This window comes from Balaenoptera musculus, chromosome 18 (assembly GCF_009873245.2).
Source record: "Balaenoptera musculus isolate JJ_BM4_2016_0621 chromosome 18, mBalMus1.pri.v3, whole genome shotgun sequence".
Classification (NCBI taxonomy): domain Eukaryota; kingdom Metazoa; phylum Chordata; class Mammalia; order Artiodactyla; family Balaenopteridae; genus Balaenoptera; species Balaenoptera musculus.
Window position 1 is genome coordinate 23,795,322 of NC_045802.1, and position 14,627 is coordinate 23,809,948.

The 14,627-nt window shown below is 44.0% G+C and overlaps 1 protein-coding gene across 10 annotated transcripts in view; it reads left to right on the top strand.

Annotated features, from left to right (window-relative positions):
• ENOX1 (ecto-NOX disulfide-thiol exchanger 1) overlaps positions 1-14,627 on the top strand; it is a 618,533-nt gene that overhangs the window by 548,646 nt on the left and 55,260 nt on the right. For 9 of the 10 annotated variants that reach the window (XM_036831988.1, XM_036831989.1, XM_036831987.1 and 6 more), the window contains one exon: positions 2,396-2,452. The exons of the other annotated variant lie outside the window; for it this stretch is intronic. In XM_036831988.1, coding sequence (XP_036687883.1) covers positions 2,396-2,452 — 57 coding nt within the window. The remainder of the gene's footprint in view (positions 1-2,395; positions 2,453-14,627) is intronic. 10 annotated transcript variants of the gene reach the window in all.

Genomic DNA, 14,627 nt, shown 5'->3' on the forward strand with positions numbered 1-14,627 from the left:
ACAGTAGTACAGTATCTTTATTTCAAGCCCAGGATGTCCGGAAGCAAGCGTAAAAGCAGCCGTGATGTAGCTGGTACTACTGTACTTTTCAAGGTACTGTACTGTAAGATTAAAAATGTTTTCTTTATTTTTTGTGTTTGTTTTTTATGTATTATTTGTGTGAAAAGTATTATAAACCCATTACAGTACACTACAGTACTATATAGCCAATTGTGTTAGTTGGGTACCTAGGCTAACTTTGTTGGACTTACAAGCAAATTGGACTTACAGACGCGCTCTCGGAATGAAACTCGTTCATGTGTAGGAGACTTACTGTATTATATAGACACACACGCACGCAGGAAAAGATATACCCTTCTCTGAAGACTTGGAAGTTTGCTCTTTAAAGTGACTGCCACTTGATGGAAATCCTGAAAAGAAGGAACAGGTCGTGAGGGCAGACCCTTACCGTCCGTAGCCCTCAGCCCAGGGAAGGCAGGCTCATTCCCTAAGCTCTCTGTTTGCTAAGATGCAGCTTCACCAGGTCCCACCAGGCCCCACTGGCACTGGCTCCTGCCTTTCATTTCCTTCACAGGGGTGGTAGCTTCCAACACCTGGAGCCTATCCCCAAGCCCAGGTATCCTCAGACAAGATGTTAGCCCCTCCGTCTGGAGGAGAGCAGCAGCTCCGGAGAGAGCAGGGAGCAGGCCATTGAGGGCAGAGCAGTGGCTGGCCTGCAGCTTCAGCTGGCAGGAGATGGGGGGACACGTGTGGATCCTTCAGAAGACAGCAGACAGACGGGGAGTGAGATGAGAGAAACACACACACACACACACACACAGCGGAACGAAAAGGTAGTATGGAGCAGGACGATGGAATTTACTTAAATGGGTGGAGAGCGACGGCGTGTTTGCACTGGGAAACATGTGAAGGTGGGAAAGGCTTCAAGGACAGAGTCCATTACTTCCGATGGAAAGTAACAAAACCTTCTTCTGAGCCAACCCCGCTCTTCACTCCCAGAAGCACGAGTTACAAGGTGGGACAAGCAGAGAGGGTTGATGAAAAGGAGAAGATGAGGAACACCTATGAAAGGAAAACCTTAAGACAGGAAAACAGAGAGGGATTTTTAAGTCCCTTTGTGCCCTCTGGTAACAGATGGCACTCCTGTCACTGAGGCGCACTTTTTCTTCTCGTGCGTATCACACATTGCCCGTGCTCCCTTGTCTTTGTTATGTGTAGAAACATCGGTGGTGTAGCCCCAGAGAACACTGGGCAGCACGCCTCTTTCTCAAGCAGGACGATGTGGAGGTGAGTCTTAATCTGCTGCACTGGCCCACAGTCAGCTGCCCCATACTCAGCTCCTTCGTGTCGCCGTTGCTTTGGCAGAGCCTCTCTCTTGGCACGGAGAGCGTGTGGTTTTCTTACTGAGGGTCTGAGATCGCCTGACAAAAATCAAAGAAGCTTTCATTTTAACATGTACAAAGAGCCCGAAAGAACCAACATTTGAATCAAACACATTGGTGGTGCATTTATTTTCTTTCAAACTTTAAGCATTTATATCCCACCAAGAATATTTTAGGCATCAGAAAGAGGATGCAGAAGATGCTGCTTCCTAAGCATAATAAGCCAGGAAGAAGTACCGGCAAACAGCTGCAAGGCCTGCTCCCCTTTGTCCTTATTCTCTGTCTTCATGTATCTGCTTCAAGTCAGGCTAGGATAAAATGCCAATTAAAGGTTGCCAGAAATCTCCTGATAACTGATTACTCCTAAGCCTTCTGAGGGAGAGGCATTTTCAGATGTTCACTGTTAAAAATCTCATTTGAGAAATAGCTTTTCTTCTAATGCCTCGGTGACCAAGGAGATGTGTTCCCAATTCTTCCTTTCCAAAAAGAAGCAAATCATCTTCTTTTAGACCTCCAGAAACCACGTTAGTCATTCAAATAGGTTCTCAAGGAGGACACGTACAGTAGCACCGCGGCATGTTAAAACAAGGGGAAACACATAATTCTCGAATAATTGTTAGTATAACATCATTTAGCTAGTGGCAACTTGCAAACACTGCAGGGTTTAAATTAATAGCAATACAACGAGGAAATGAAATCGTTTATTATTCTTAAGAACGAATTTTATGCATTTTATGCCTATGGAACTGCTTTCTAATTTATTATTTAAAAATAATGACCAAGGCCCATTTATTTCTTGCCAGCTATCAGGTTTCGTAAAATATTGGCCTCAAACTGGTTTCAGTAAGACTCGTTAGAATTATGTGCTCCATCTGTTTTTTTCTTGTTGGAAGTTTCATAAAGTGCAGCTTCATAGAAATCAGGGTTAACAGGATGATATACACTTAGTAGATAATGCTTACTTATTCATTTGGGTTTTTTTGTTTTGTTTTGTTTTTTCTTAAAATCTGCAGTTGAAGGGTACCAAGGAGTTGGTCGAGACCAATGGCCACAGCCATGAGGACACAAATGTAGGTACCACAAACCTGGTGTTTGCTCTTCTTGCTTGGTGTTGGTTGAATGCCCACGAGAATGTGGCACTTTTTAACACAAAGGAAGTCAGAGGCCCTGCATCTCAGCGGCTTATTACGATTACTAATGTGTGGTTTGGCAATAAAATATGGTAGGTACTGTTAGCTTAGGTTACCAAATGTCGACATAGAAGTACTTGAGCTAAGGTCTATAGTAAAAATTCTAATCTCAGTGAATTTATTCGAGCCCTTTATATTTTCAAAGCTATAGACCAATGAGGTGTTGGGAGGGCAAATGGAATGAGACCCAATAGGGTAATAAATTGTATATTGCATGTGTATTTATTAAGTTTGCCTGGCAATGAAGAGGGTAGTGAAATGGCTGCTATGCTGAAGAGGTTTCAAAGCAAACCCCTTCTCCCAGAAAAGCCCTTGAAAGCGTACCTTTCTCTGTTTCTGACCCCGATCGGTTGCATGGAGCATCTGTCCTCTTGAGACAGAGTCTGATGGTACAGGATCCCACTTGGCACTCTGCTTCCTCCTTGGTGTACCTTGAATTTCCCAGTATTAGTCAAGTACTCTCTTTGCCTTGGAAGTTCTTTAGTCTCAGGTGAAATAGTACGCCATGTAGATCATTGTCTCTCCATACGTTGGATGGTTTTGTTTTCGCCTTTTTTTTAAATCTCTTTGATAACTGTATGTATTTGACTATCCTCTTCATAGAAAATGCTTACTAAGCAGTTCTTTTCACATAACACAGAATCAGACATGGTAATGAATGCCTGATTAAGCTAGAGCAAGGAGAAATTATACATTCCATGTTCACTCTTGTTTTAATTATATACAGCAGAGACCCTGACATTCAGAGTACCAAAAAATCCCTCTTAATAACTACTGTTCCTACCAAACAGATATTTAACATATGATGCTTATTGAGAACCTACTGTGTACATGGGGCTCTGCTAACTGTGGGAGGGGGTGGTTAGAAAGAAATATAAGGCTTGGTGTCTGCCCTCAAAGAACTTACAACAAAAGGCTGATGAACTATGGGACACGTGGGCAGGCAATTTACAAGATGTGATACGTGTACAGGAAGGTGAGGCAGCTGTGATGTGATGTAGTTTGAAATCTGGACTTTGCTGCTTATTAGCCGTGTCAGCTTGACAAGTTACTGAACCCCTCTGAGCTTCATTTTCTTCATTTGTAAAACTGACTATGCAGCCTACCTCAAAAGCTTATCATGATGTAATGAGCTAAGGCACATGGAAATCTTAAGGTGTTGTTATTATGGTTTCTCTGCGCTGGATACTCAAGAACGGCTCCTGGATCTGTGGGATTTGGGTTTGGCTTTGAAGAATACATAGGACTGAGAAAGCAGAAAGTTAGGGAAGGAAGCCATTCACCCAGAGCTCTCCATAGGCAACAGTGTGACCTAAGTAGTGTTTGTCTTCCCGCTCCAGTATTTCATTACCCCATCCTTACCCGAAAACCCCTTTTCAGGATCCTGTTTTCCAGAGACACGTTGCTGCCACGTTTTGAAACTTTCATACGCAACCCCCCCCTCAGAGTCAGTCCCTCTGTGCCTTCCAAGGAAGCTGCTGTCTAATCCAATAAGCCAGACAGAGTGGCAGGATGTCTCAATTTCCTGATCTGTAAAATGGGGGTGACATTACCTCCTTTTCCTTCCTTCAGGTTTACTGTGAGAAGCAAATGACATCACTGATGCGGAAGCACTTTGTAATTGTGAGGTTCTAACTACATGGGATGCTGTTAGGATTACAAACTCATCTGCTGATTGAATTCAGTTAGATGCTACGTGGAAAGATAGGCCTGACACAATATCTAGTCTGTAGGCTCTTTCTTGAGAAATGTCAAAAGGTATATATTGTTAAGTGGAAAGAGTGAAAAGAGATCATCTTTAAGGTCTGTTTGTCCTCTCTTAGAGGAAAGTTTTTAACATTTAAAAATACCTCTCTAGAATCCATGACATGTGCTTTGTAATCAACCCCCAAAGATGACCTTTGAGAAATGGAGTTCAGTCAGGCCAAGCAGGAGACAGGAGCAGCACCCTGCCCGCTGGGGCGGGTTGGGGGAGAGATCTGTGGACTGATGGAGTCTGGTAGCACTTGCCCGACATCTCAATTGGCCGCCTCCTCTCTCACTGAGGGCTAGGCTCGTTTGTGCAACTCTAAAAATTGCCTATTCTTTCAAGGGTTTCCCAGTAGGTGGATTATTCACCTGTCCTTCTCTTTTCTGTCTGTCATGTTGTCTCCTTTGGGCAGTTTCCCCAGCACCTCCACTAGGTTGTGTGAAAGAAAAGAAACAAAGATCAGTTATTTTGGCCACACAGTCGGAGTGCTAGCAAAATATTTTAAGATATTTTTAAATGTCTGAAATGAAGTCTACGTGTCATCTGAAGTTTTCACCAGCCCTGTGGTGGTGAAAGGAGAGGGGGCTTTCAAGCCAGACTGAGAGGGTTTGAATCCATTTTGATCACTGAGTAGCCATGTGACCAGAGCCAGTGATTTGACTTTTTTTTTTAAACTTTGGGTTTATTTATTTATTTATTTATTTATTTTGGCTGTGTTGGGTCTTCACCTCTGTACGAGGGCCCTCTCTAGTTGGCGGCAAGCGGGGGCCACTCTTCATCGCGGTGCGCGGTCTTCTCACCATCGCGGCCTCTCCTGTTGCGGAGCACAGGCTCCAGACGCGCAGGCTCAGTAACTGTGGCTCATGGGCCCAGTTGCTCCACGGCATGTGGGATCTTCCCAGACCAGGGCTCGAACCCGTGTCCCCTGCATTGGCAGGCAGATTGTCAACCACTGCGCCACCAGGGAAGCCCAATTTGACCTTTTTGAACTTCAGTTTCCTCATCCAGCAGCGTACTAAGCGAAACCCCATATATAAACACCTGGCCCAGAGTACGTCCTTGACAAGTATCAATTCCCTCTTCATGCATCAATATCAGCAGTATTCAATACAGTAGGTAGTACTTTGACAGGATGAATTTTAATGCAGATCATGAGCTTTAAAGCTTCTGGCCCAGAGGTTACTGACTGAGACATATAGATTTTTTTTCACCCTGATTATTCACATGCAAGGATAGGAACTGTGTACATTATCATTTATTAATAATAATTAGATAGTGGGCTGGTGCTGGCTTAGCTGGGTATTCTTGTGAGAATTAACAGTTGCTTTCTTAAAGCAATATATTTTATTGGAAAAGGAAAAGGTTTGTATGAAACTGGAAAATTACAGAAAAGTATACAAAGGTAGAGAAAAATAAGTTAATATCTCATTACTCAGAGATAGTCACCATCAGTATTTTATTTTAGTTCTTCCCAGTCACGTGCATGTATATGACCAGAGGGGAAAAAACCATAAATAAATGAACCAATAAATATGATCACAGTGTCTTCCATTTTGTACCTTATTGATTTCTCATTATACCATGAGTATTCTTCTTGTCAGTAAATGTTCCTCAAAGACATGGTGCTTAATGGCTGTGTAATGTAGATATGAACTAACTGAACCACGTGCCTATGTGTTAGGCATTTAACTTCCTATTTTTGTTTTAATTTTATAAATAATGCCGTGATTAACACATCCATAAATCTTGGTCTGCATTGCTCATATTTGTTTCTGGGGGATTCTGTATATTAATAGCTGTGTCATGAAGTCTGGCAGGGAGATTCAGACTTAACAGAATTGTTGGGCATTCAGAATGTTAGTGTGACAGATGCACACGTGCGGCTCAAAGATGTGTCCGGTCTTGCAACTTAATAATTCTTTTGCCTATTTAGTCTCAAGAGCCAAGCTTATGGGACGCGCTAGCTGCACCTAGAGTCAGTCAGTTACTAATTATTTTCTATTGTTTTTATATTTTATTGGTCAACGACAATATCTGACTAACACCTTGTTCAGTATTCTTGAGGTCCCCAAACAGAGGCACCCTTACAAAGCCCACCCTTGTCCCCGTGCGCAAGACCTTCTGTGAGCTCACGCCCATGAGAAGAGGTTTCTGAAAGGCTAATCTAAAAGCATTAGAGCCAGAAGCTCAGATCAATTGCAAAGACCTTTTCTCCAAGAGGACTGCACTTAAGATTTGAAACAGGTTTTTCCTTGTATTTGGAACTGGATATATTTTAGTATACCCAAGTTTAAAACTAGCCTTTAGTACAGATCCTTCAGAGATTTCAGTTATTCCAGAACCAGTTTTCTTTCCTCAAAAGCAAAGCTATGATTTTTCTTTTGGTCTCTGTCTCCGAGCTCTCTCTTAAACCCTAGGATTGCTGAATAACTAACCTGGTCCCTGGTCACTATGTATAACAGATATCAAAATCTTAAATTAAAAACTTTTAAAATTTAATTTAAAATTAAATTTACTATTAATTTAATTACTTTATTGAATGTAATTAATTTGATATCTGTCCTCACCTTGCATCTCTTTTGATGACCTTCCTCCCAGGTACCTCCCAGAGGTATCACCACCCATGATCCTTAGCGTACATATGTTCAGCGAGAAAGTGGAAGGGAAAGGAGAGGATGCAAGAAATCCTAGTTGCAGGAACAACTAGGAGGAATCAAATAAAGTGGCTACTTAAGCCAGCAACGTATAGAACAATTTGGTCTAGAAGCTTTCCATGAATTTTTTTCTCCCCCCTCTTTGTTTCTGCTACAGGAAAGCTTTTACCGCCCCCTCCTCTACTTGCATAATTCAAGCTCACACACTGGAGTTACAAAAATCATTTGCAGTCTGTAAAGAGGTTGAATTTGTGGCACTGAAGGTTACCACTGTCTAGTGGAACACCTTTCCCACCCAACAATAAAACAAAAAACACAAAAGAGAAAAGATTTTTCAGTTTTTCACGTTGCCTCTGTAAGTAAGTAAATCCTCAAGTTGTCTTTAAATTTGTCAGAGTAAAGATGTTAAGAGCATATGGAAGAGATACTGTGTGCAGAACAGTCTTCAAGTTTAGTACACGCTGCGGCAGAAAGCTACCGTTAACCGTGTATTCTAATGATGCCTATGGCGGAACCTCTGCTAGTGTCGAGCCCTTGGCCCAGTTGCAGAATGTGCTTACCATCCTTCGGGTACGTAAGCACAAGAGAGTATATACATACTGATGTATCAAACAAGGCTAAAGAAAAAGAAAAACCCCACAGGAAATTGGGACCATAGTCTCAGAGGACAAAGACAACTCAGGCTCTATCCTTCCCTCCTGTAACTTCTGGCCTGCTCTTGGAGGCCCCGATCTTGAACTGGAGGAGGAGTAGATGAGACAGTGAGAAACACCTCAGCACAAAGGTCTGTCCCTCCCTCGCCCCATTCCACAGGCTCCATGGCAGGGAACTGGAGCACCTGCTGACACCGGGGATGAGACTGCAGACGCCACGGTCCTTCCAGCCCCTGGGGGTCTTTCTTCTCACCATCTCACTGCCTGAGGCTGTACGAAGGCCCCCAGTCTGTGTTTCAACACAGTCTTCCATCCCCCCCCCCTTTTCTTTTTAAATTTTATTGGAGTCTGGTTGATTGACAATGTTGTGTTAGTTTCAGGTGTACAGCAAAGTGATTCAGTTATACATATACGTATATTCATTCTTGTTTAGATTCTTTTCGCAAATAGGTTATCAGAAAATATTGAGTAGAGTTCCCTGTACTATACAGTAGATCCTTGTTGGTTATCTATCTTATACACAGTAGTGTGTATGTTCATCCCAAGCTCCTGATTTATCCTTCCCCGCCACATTTCCCCTTTGGTAACCATAAGTTTGTTTTTGCTATCTGTAAGTCTGTTTCTGTTTTGTAAATAAGTTCATTTGTATCATTTTTTAAAAATTAGATTCCACATATCAGTGATATCATATTATATTTGTCTTTCTCTGTCTGACTTACTTCACCTTCCATCCCTTTTTGACTCAATAAATCAACAAGACTTCATCGAAGGAGGCAGCGGAGTGTAGAGATTAAGAACAGATCTGGGCACCAAGTAGCCTGGCTTTAGTCCTGGTTCCGCCATTTACTGTCTGGGGGCCCCTGGGCCATTCATTGCACCCTGCGCCACCATTTTTTTCACTTCTAAAACAAAGGTAGTGACTGCAGCTACCTCATAGGGTTATTGTGAGCATTGCTAAGCAGTGCTGACGTGGCTGGGAAGTGTTGGGTATTATTATTGCTCCATCCTTCCATGTGCCAGGTTCTGTGCTGGGTTCTGGAGATCCATCGGTGACTAATATAGATGTGGTTCCTGCCCTACATGGAGCTGACTCTGTCATCGTGCCCCGCTCTCACCAAAACTTGCTTGTCCTCTGTCTCATTCCATCAGGACTCACTCTCCACCTTTGGGTCAATATCACAGTGCGAATAATGAATGGGCTTGAGGTAGCTGGTTTGCACGTTTCCCTAAACTCTCTGGAGACAAGACCTTTATTGGAAGGATTGGGTCCATGGGGAGGAGGGTCTGAGGGGAATGGTATATACGTGTAGGTATGTAGGGAGCTTTGAGACCCCTGAAAATCTCAACTGGAAAATCCGTAGCCACTTTGTCTTCCTTCAGGGAGAGATGGACCCATGTCTGTAGCTGCCTGAGGTCACCCTTGCTCTGTAGATGTCTAAAATCAAGAAGGGGGACTTTTCACAGACTGATATTTCCTTTAGCCTGTAATATATGGCCCCATTCACATATTAAACGCTCACACCCAGACTCTGGCCTTTTGTTCCAGTTACAGCCTCTGTAACGTTGCTTTTCTCCTGCTGGTGCTTCCGTTTCCACCTCTACCCCGACTCCACCCTCGTGCGCCCACCCAGCTGCCTTCTTCCAGCTAGTTTACCATGTTTTCTGCTGTGAATTAGCCGTATCCCTGCCATTTGCTGTGAAATCCAGAATTGCATGGGAAAAAAACCACACACATCCCAACCCAGCCCCCTCGGAGAGGATTGATGGTCGGAGGAGACCCTGTTCATAAACTGTCTTCTCAGCATGTGCCCCAAGGAAGGATTAGAGAGGGAACTGCTGTCAAAGTTGGACAAAGCTGGCTTCAGGGTTAGTGTTTTTGTTTCCAGTAAACACTCGAGAAGTTTCCTTACCAGGAGCCTCACTGCCAACCCACCATGTGTTCCCACAGCTGGAGCTGGGCCTACAGTTGGTCCTTTTTGTCAGGACGGGAGCTGGTTGGACCTGCTTGGCCATTAGAGGATTTGGAGCATGTAATAGGATTAGTGCATGTTTAATAAAGCTGACAGGTTGAGTTTGGAGACATGAAAAGACCTTCTCCCCCCAGGTCAGGTTAGACAAAAACAGCCAAAGTAGACATAAATTTCAGTGCTGACTGAAATGGTCTGACACAGACATGGATACCTATATAGCTAAAATCAAGATCTGAAACCAAAATTTTCCACTCTGGAGACAAATATACTTCCCCCAAAAGGTTAATGATAATCCTACGTGATGCAGAAGCAAAAGCAATTGTTTAGAATGGAAGATTGGTAACTTTTATAAATCCAGTACCCCCCCACACACATAAAAGCTCTTATCTTAAAAGAGCCATTTTCTTTTTGTGGAAAATATAAAGAAAACAATCATCTGCAATCTTACCACTCAGAAATTAGTGTTTACACTTCTTTGTGTTTCCTTCAGCTTTGCCTATGTGCACATATATACATTTTTACCAAATTTACAGCATATTATATGGGCAGTTTTACAGCCATACATTTTTTTTCATTATAAATCATGAGCATTTCCCCATGTTATTAAATGTTTTCTTAATACAACTTTTAATGACTGCCTAATATTTCATGCCACAGATGTGTTGTAGTGTATTTAATCAGTCCCTGCTGTGGGACTTTAAAATATTTGTTTTTGCTGTCATGGATAGTGTGCAATGAGTATTCTTTAACAATGTATTAGTTAATACATCCACCATTTAAGCACTTTTGAAATGGGGATGCTTTTCCATTTGAATGGGATTTAGGGATAGAGGGAGATCCACTGACTCTTTAAAAAGAATAAAACTCAGCCCCTACATGGTAAGTGATGAGATAAACAACCAGTAATATTGTCTGGATGTGACCACATAGAGAGGATACTGAGTTCTTCACAGGAGATGAAAATAGCTCCCAAGAATGTCTGCATTCTGAAGAGAAAGGCAAATGGTATAACCTTCGTGAATGATTTAGAAGAATGATACTGAGTCACGTTATTGAGGGATTTGTGCTGTGAACTAGAGCATCTTCCTGGTGGTCTAGGGATGGCAGAACCTGTTCTCTGTGTGGATCCCAAACCCAGGCCACCCCTACCCAAATGAGGCTTGTCCACCCTCTCCAGAGAATACATGAGATTGAGAAGAACGTCCAAGTAAAAGGACAACATGAGTTCTAAGCCCAAACAGAACATTAACTTTTTATTTCTAATATGGCCAAGAAGATACATGGAAACTCAAAACCATCAACAAGAGATGCACACAGGAATATACAGACATGACTTGAGTGCAGGCAATATCATTTTAAAGTGTAATAAACCTAGAGAGCTCAATCACAGGAACCAGGCCTCCCAGGAGATACAGCTTAGCACTGCCTGATGTGCTGCTCAGAACGGAACAGGAGGAAAGTTGAGGAGCATTTGTGAAAAAAAGCCAGGAGCCCAAAAGGTGGACAGAAGCAGTTTGTTCTAGTGCCTCTGGAAGATGGTGGGGGAAAGTGGGGCGCCTCCTTCTCTCACACAGCTTAGGTTCCTGCTGACATATCACCAGGATTAGTGACCTGAAAACAGCAGGGAACAGGGATTCACCAGGAGATGAGCATCGCCTCTTGTTAGTTGTAGATGTTTTTTGGGTTTTTAAATTATTTATTTATTTATTTTTGGCTGTGTTGGGTTTTCGTTGCTGCATGCGGGCTTTCTCTAGCTGCGGCGAGCGGGGGCTACTCTTCATCGCGATGCACGGGCTTCTCATTGTCGTGGCTTCTCTTGTTGCAGAGCACAGGCTCTAGATGCGCAGGCTCAGTAGTTGTGGCACGCGGGCTCAGTAGTTGTGGCACGCGGGTTCAGTAGTTGTGGCTCGTGGTCTCTAGAGCACAGGCTCAGTAGTTGTGCCTCACGGGCTTAGTTGCTCTGCGGCATGTGGGATCTTCCCGGACCAGGGCTCGAACCTGTGTCCCCTGCATTGGCAGGTGGATTCTTAACCACTACACCACCAGGGAAGCCCAGTTGTCTATGTTTCTCAGGAGCTATAGGGCTTCCTAGACACTTGTTGTTGGTTTTTTAGAATATTAAATGTTCTACAGTGATTTGTACACTCCTAGTTTCTGCTAAGCACAGAGACCAGGAGAGGGAGAGGTGTGAAATGTGCCGGCCAGGGCTGGGGTCAGCGTGGCTCGGCTCACCGTCTTGATGCTGGTCTTGCTCAAGGATTCTCTGCTCAGCTCTCCCTGGGTCTCAGGAGGGTTCTGTAACGCTGCACACAGGGCAGTCATTCTCTCTCACCACACACACTGCTTGTCTCCAGCCCTCGTCCATCACAGGGCCACAGAACTCACTAGACTGTGGTATTTCCTTGAGGAAATGTGTAGGAAGATGACAAAGAAGGAAAGTAGGTGGAAAGGTGGAAAGAAGAAAAAAGGGGGAGAGGGGCAGAAAAGACTGTACCGGGAAGAGTTTTCCTAAGTTTCATCACTTTCTGCTGTCACCATCCCACCTGTCCCTGCCAACTAGAGTAGCGAAACGGCCTTCACCAAAGGTGTGTTTGTAGTTGCCTGACTATGCCCACGTAATGAAAACTCTACCCCAAAAGCAGTTTATCCTGGAATTCGAAGCAAACAACTCAGATCTTAATCTGCAGATGCAATATTGATGGGCTTCCTGGGGGTAACTACAAAGGTCAGGCTTGGAAATACTACTTGGAAATTTCCGACTACCCATGAGCAAGTGAAGTGCGTGCTAGCTACGCTTTCAGCCTTGCTCTGACGGAGGCGCCCCTCTCCATTCCCCCCGCCCTATCTAGGACCTGAGAGGTGGGAATCGGCCCCAGCTGTGAGTTCACCGCCAAATGCAGCCTCCCCTCCCTCCCTCCTGGCCTGCCCTCCCCGCCCAGAGGGGCACCCAGCCACACTGCTCTCCCAGGCACCAGGCGCCCTGTTTGCAGCCCCCTGGAACTTCCTCAGGCCACACCTCAGCCTGAACTCCCTCCATGGCTTTCTTCTTAATTCAGGCAGAGCAGACGTTGAGCCGGGGAGGAAAGCTACTGCCCCTGCCCAGTGGAAGAGGCCTTCACATTTTACGTTCCTTCTAGAAAGACTCATCAGCCTTGGAACACTTAATAGGTTTTGTGGTTGTTGCTGTTTTAAGATTTCTCTTCTTTTTTTTTTCTTTTTTTCTTCCCCCAAGAAAATCCTCTAAGCCTCAGCCTTCCCAGCCCTGGAGTTGCCCTTGTAGGAGAGATCTGTGGCCACGATGCTGCGTCACTGTCATTTTTATTGTTATGTCAGCTTCCTTGTGAGATTTCAGAGTGCCTTTCTTTGTCTGGACAGTTTCCAGACTGTTTGGTGTATGCTAATGAGCTACTTAGGTTTATGAGACTCTCGGAATCTAATTTGCACAGTTTCTTGCCATTGCCAGCTTTGAGAAAGATGACTTGAAACTAGAAGAAAGGTCTGCAAGTGCGACCTATGTAAAGCCCCCAAACCTATCCACATAGGTAATCCCCTGCTCCCCTCACCACACGTGCACACACGCACACAAGTATAACATGTCTCACCGCTGTAAGCTTAGGTATTGTTCCTGGACTTTTTTTTTTTTTTAAATAAATAAATAAATTTATTTATTTATTTATTTATGGCTGCGTTCGGTCTTCGTTGCTGCACACGGGCTTTCTCTAGTTGCGGCGAGCGGGGGCTACTCTTTGTTGTGGTGCGCGGGCTTCTCATTGCAGTGGCTTCTCTTGTTGTGGAGCACGGGTCTAGGTGCACGAGCTTCAGTAGTTGTGGCTCGCAGGCTCAGTAGTTGTGGCTCACAGGCTTCAGTAATTGTGGCACACAGGCTCTAGAGCACAGGCTCAGTAGTTGCGGCGCACGGGCTTAGTTGCTGTGCGGCATGTGGGATCTTCCAGGACCAGGGCTCGAACACGTGTCCCCTGCATTGGCAGGCGGACTCTTAACCACTGCGCCACCAGGGAAGCCTGTTCCTGGACACTTTACACAGCAATATTCAAGTTGGTCCCCTTGGTAAGAACAGAATAACTGTTGGCCTGCTATTGGGAATAACCGTTGACCTGGGATCCTGAATAAATAAATGACTTTAGTCAACAGGTCGAATTCAGCTAGGTGCACCATACATGAAAAACTCTAAATAGTTAGATTTTTTTATTGGTAATTCAGCTTTCCTCCATCTATCATGTCATGCTTTTTGCCGGCAATGCAAATTCTGCTGTGTTGAAGCCCAGCTCAATTCCTACTTCTTGGGGCCTTATCCTAAGATCAGCCCAAATCAATTACCATCTTCTTCATATTCCCACAGTATTTATCATTATCCCAAACATTCTGAACAACCCAGTTATGACACGCCTAGCTTCTCAACTCAGGTGTAAGTGCCTTAAGGGCAGGTAATGTGTAGGTATGTGTTACAGAACCTAACAGAGTGATGAACCTATGTAGGTGGGCACATTTGTAATACATTTATAACACTTGTTGACTGATGACTGAGTGGAGGTAGAAATTCCAGCCACCTCAGACAGCTCTGTGAATCTGTTTGGCCTGATTAGGTGAGAAATGCAAACCCTTCCTTATCTATATTATCTGCAGGTGATCTTGAGGATTAAGCACATCTCGTTGCAGTTCAGTTTAAGATGTGTACAGAAGTCTTGCCGACTGTGAAAGTTAGAATTGAGGTAGTAGGGATCACTCATCCAACTTTCTTATTTTACAGCTTTAATTTGGTGTAAGTTTTCTTGCCTATGGCTATGCGTCTGTGAGTCTCACATTCTCTAAGGCAATACTTCCCAAACTTTAGTAGGCAACAGAATCAAAAGGAGAGCTTCTTAAAGCACAGATTGCTGGGCTTCCCACTTAGAGTTTGAGATGGGGAAGGTTTGGGCTGAGGCCTGAGGATTTGCTAATAAGTTCCCAGGGCCATCAGTCTGCAGACCACACTTTGGGTAACTACTGCCTGCTATCCACTCCAGTTCA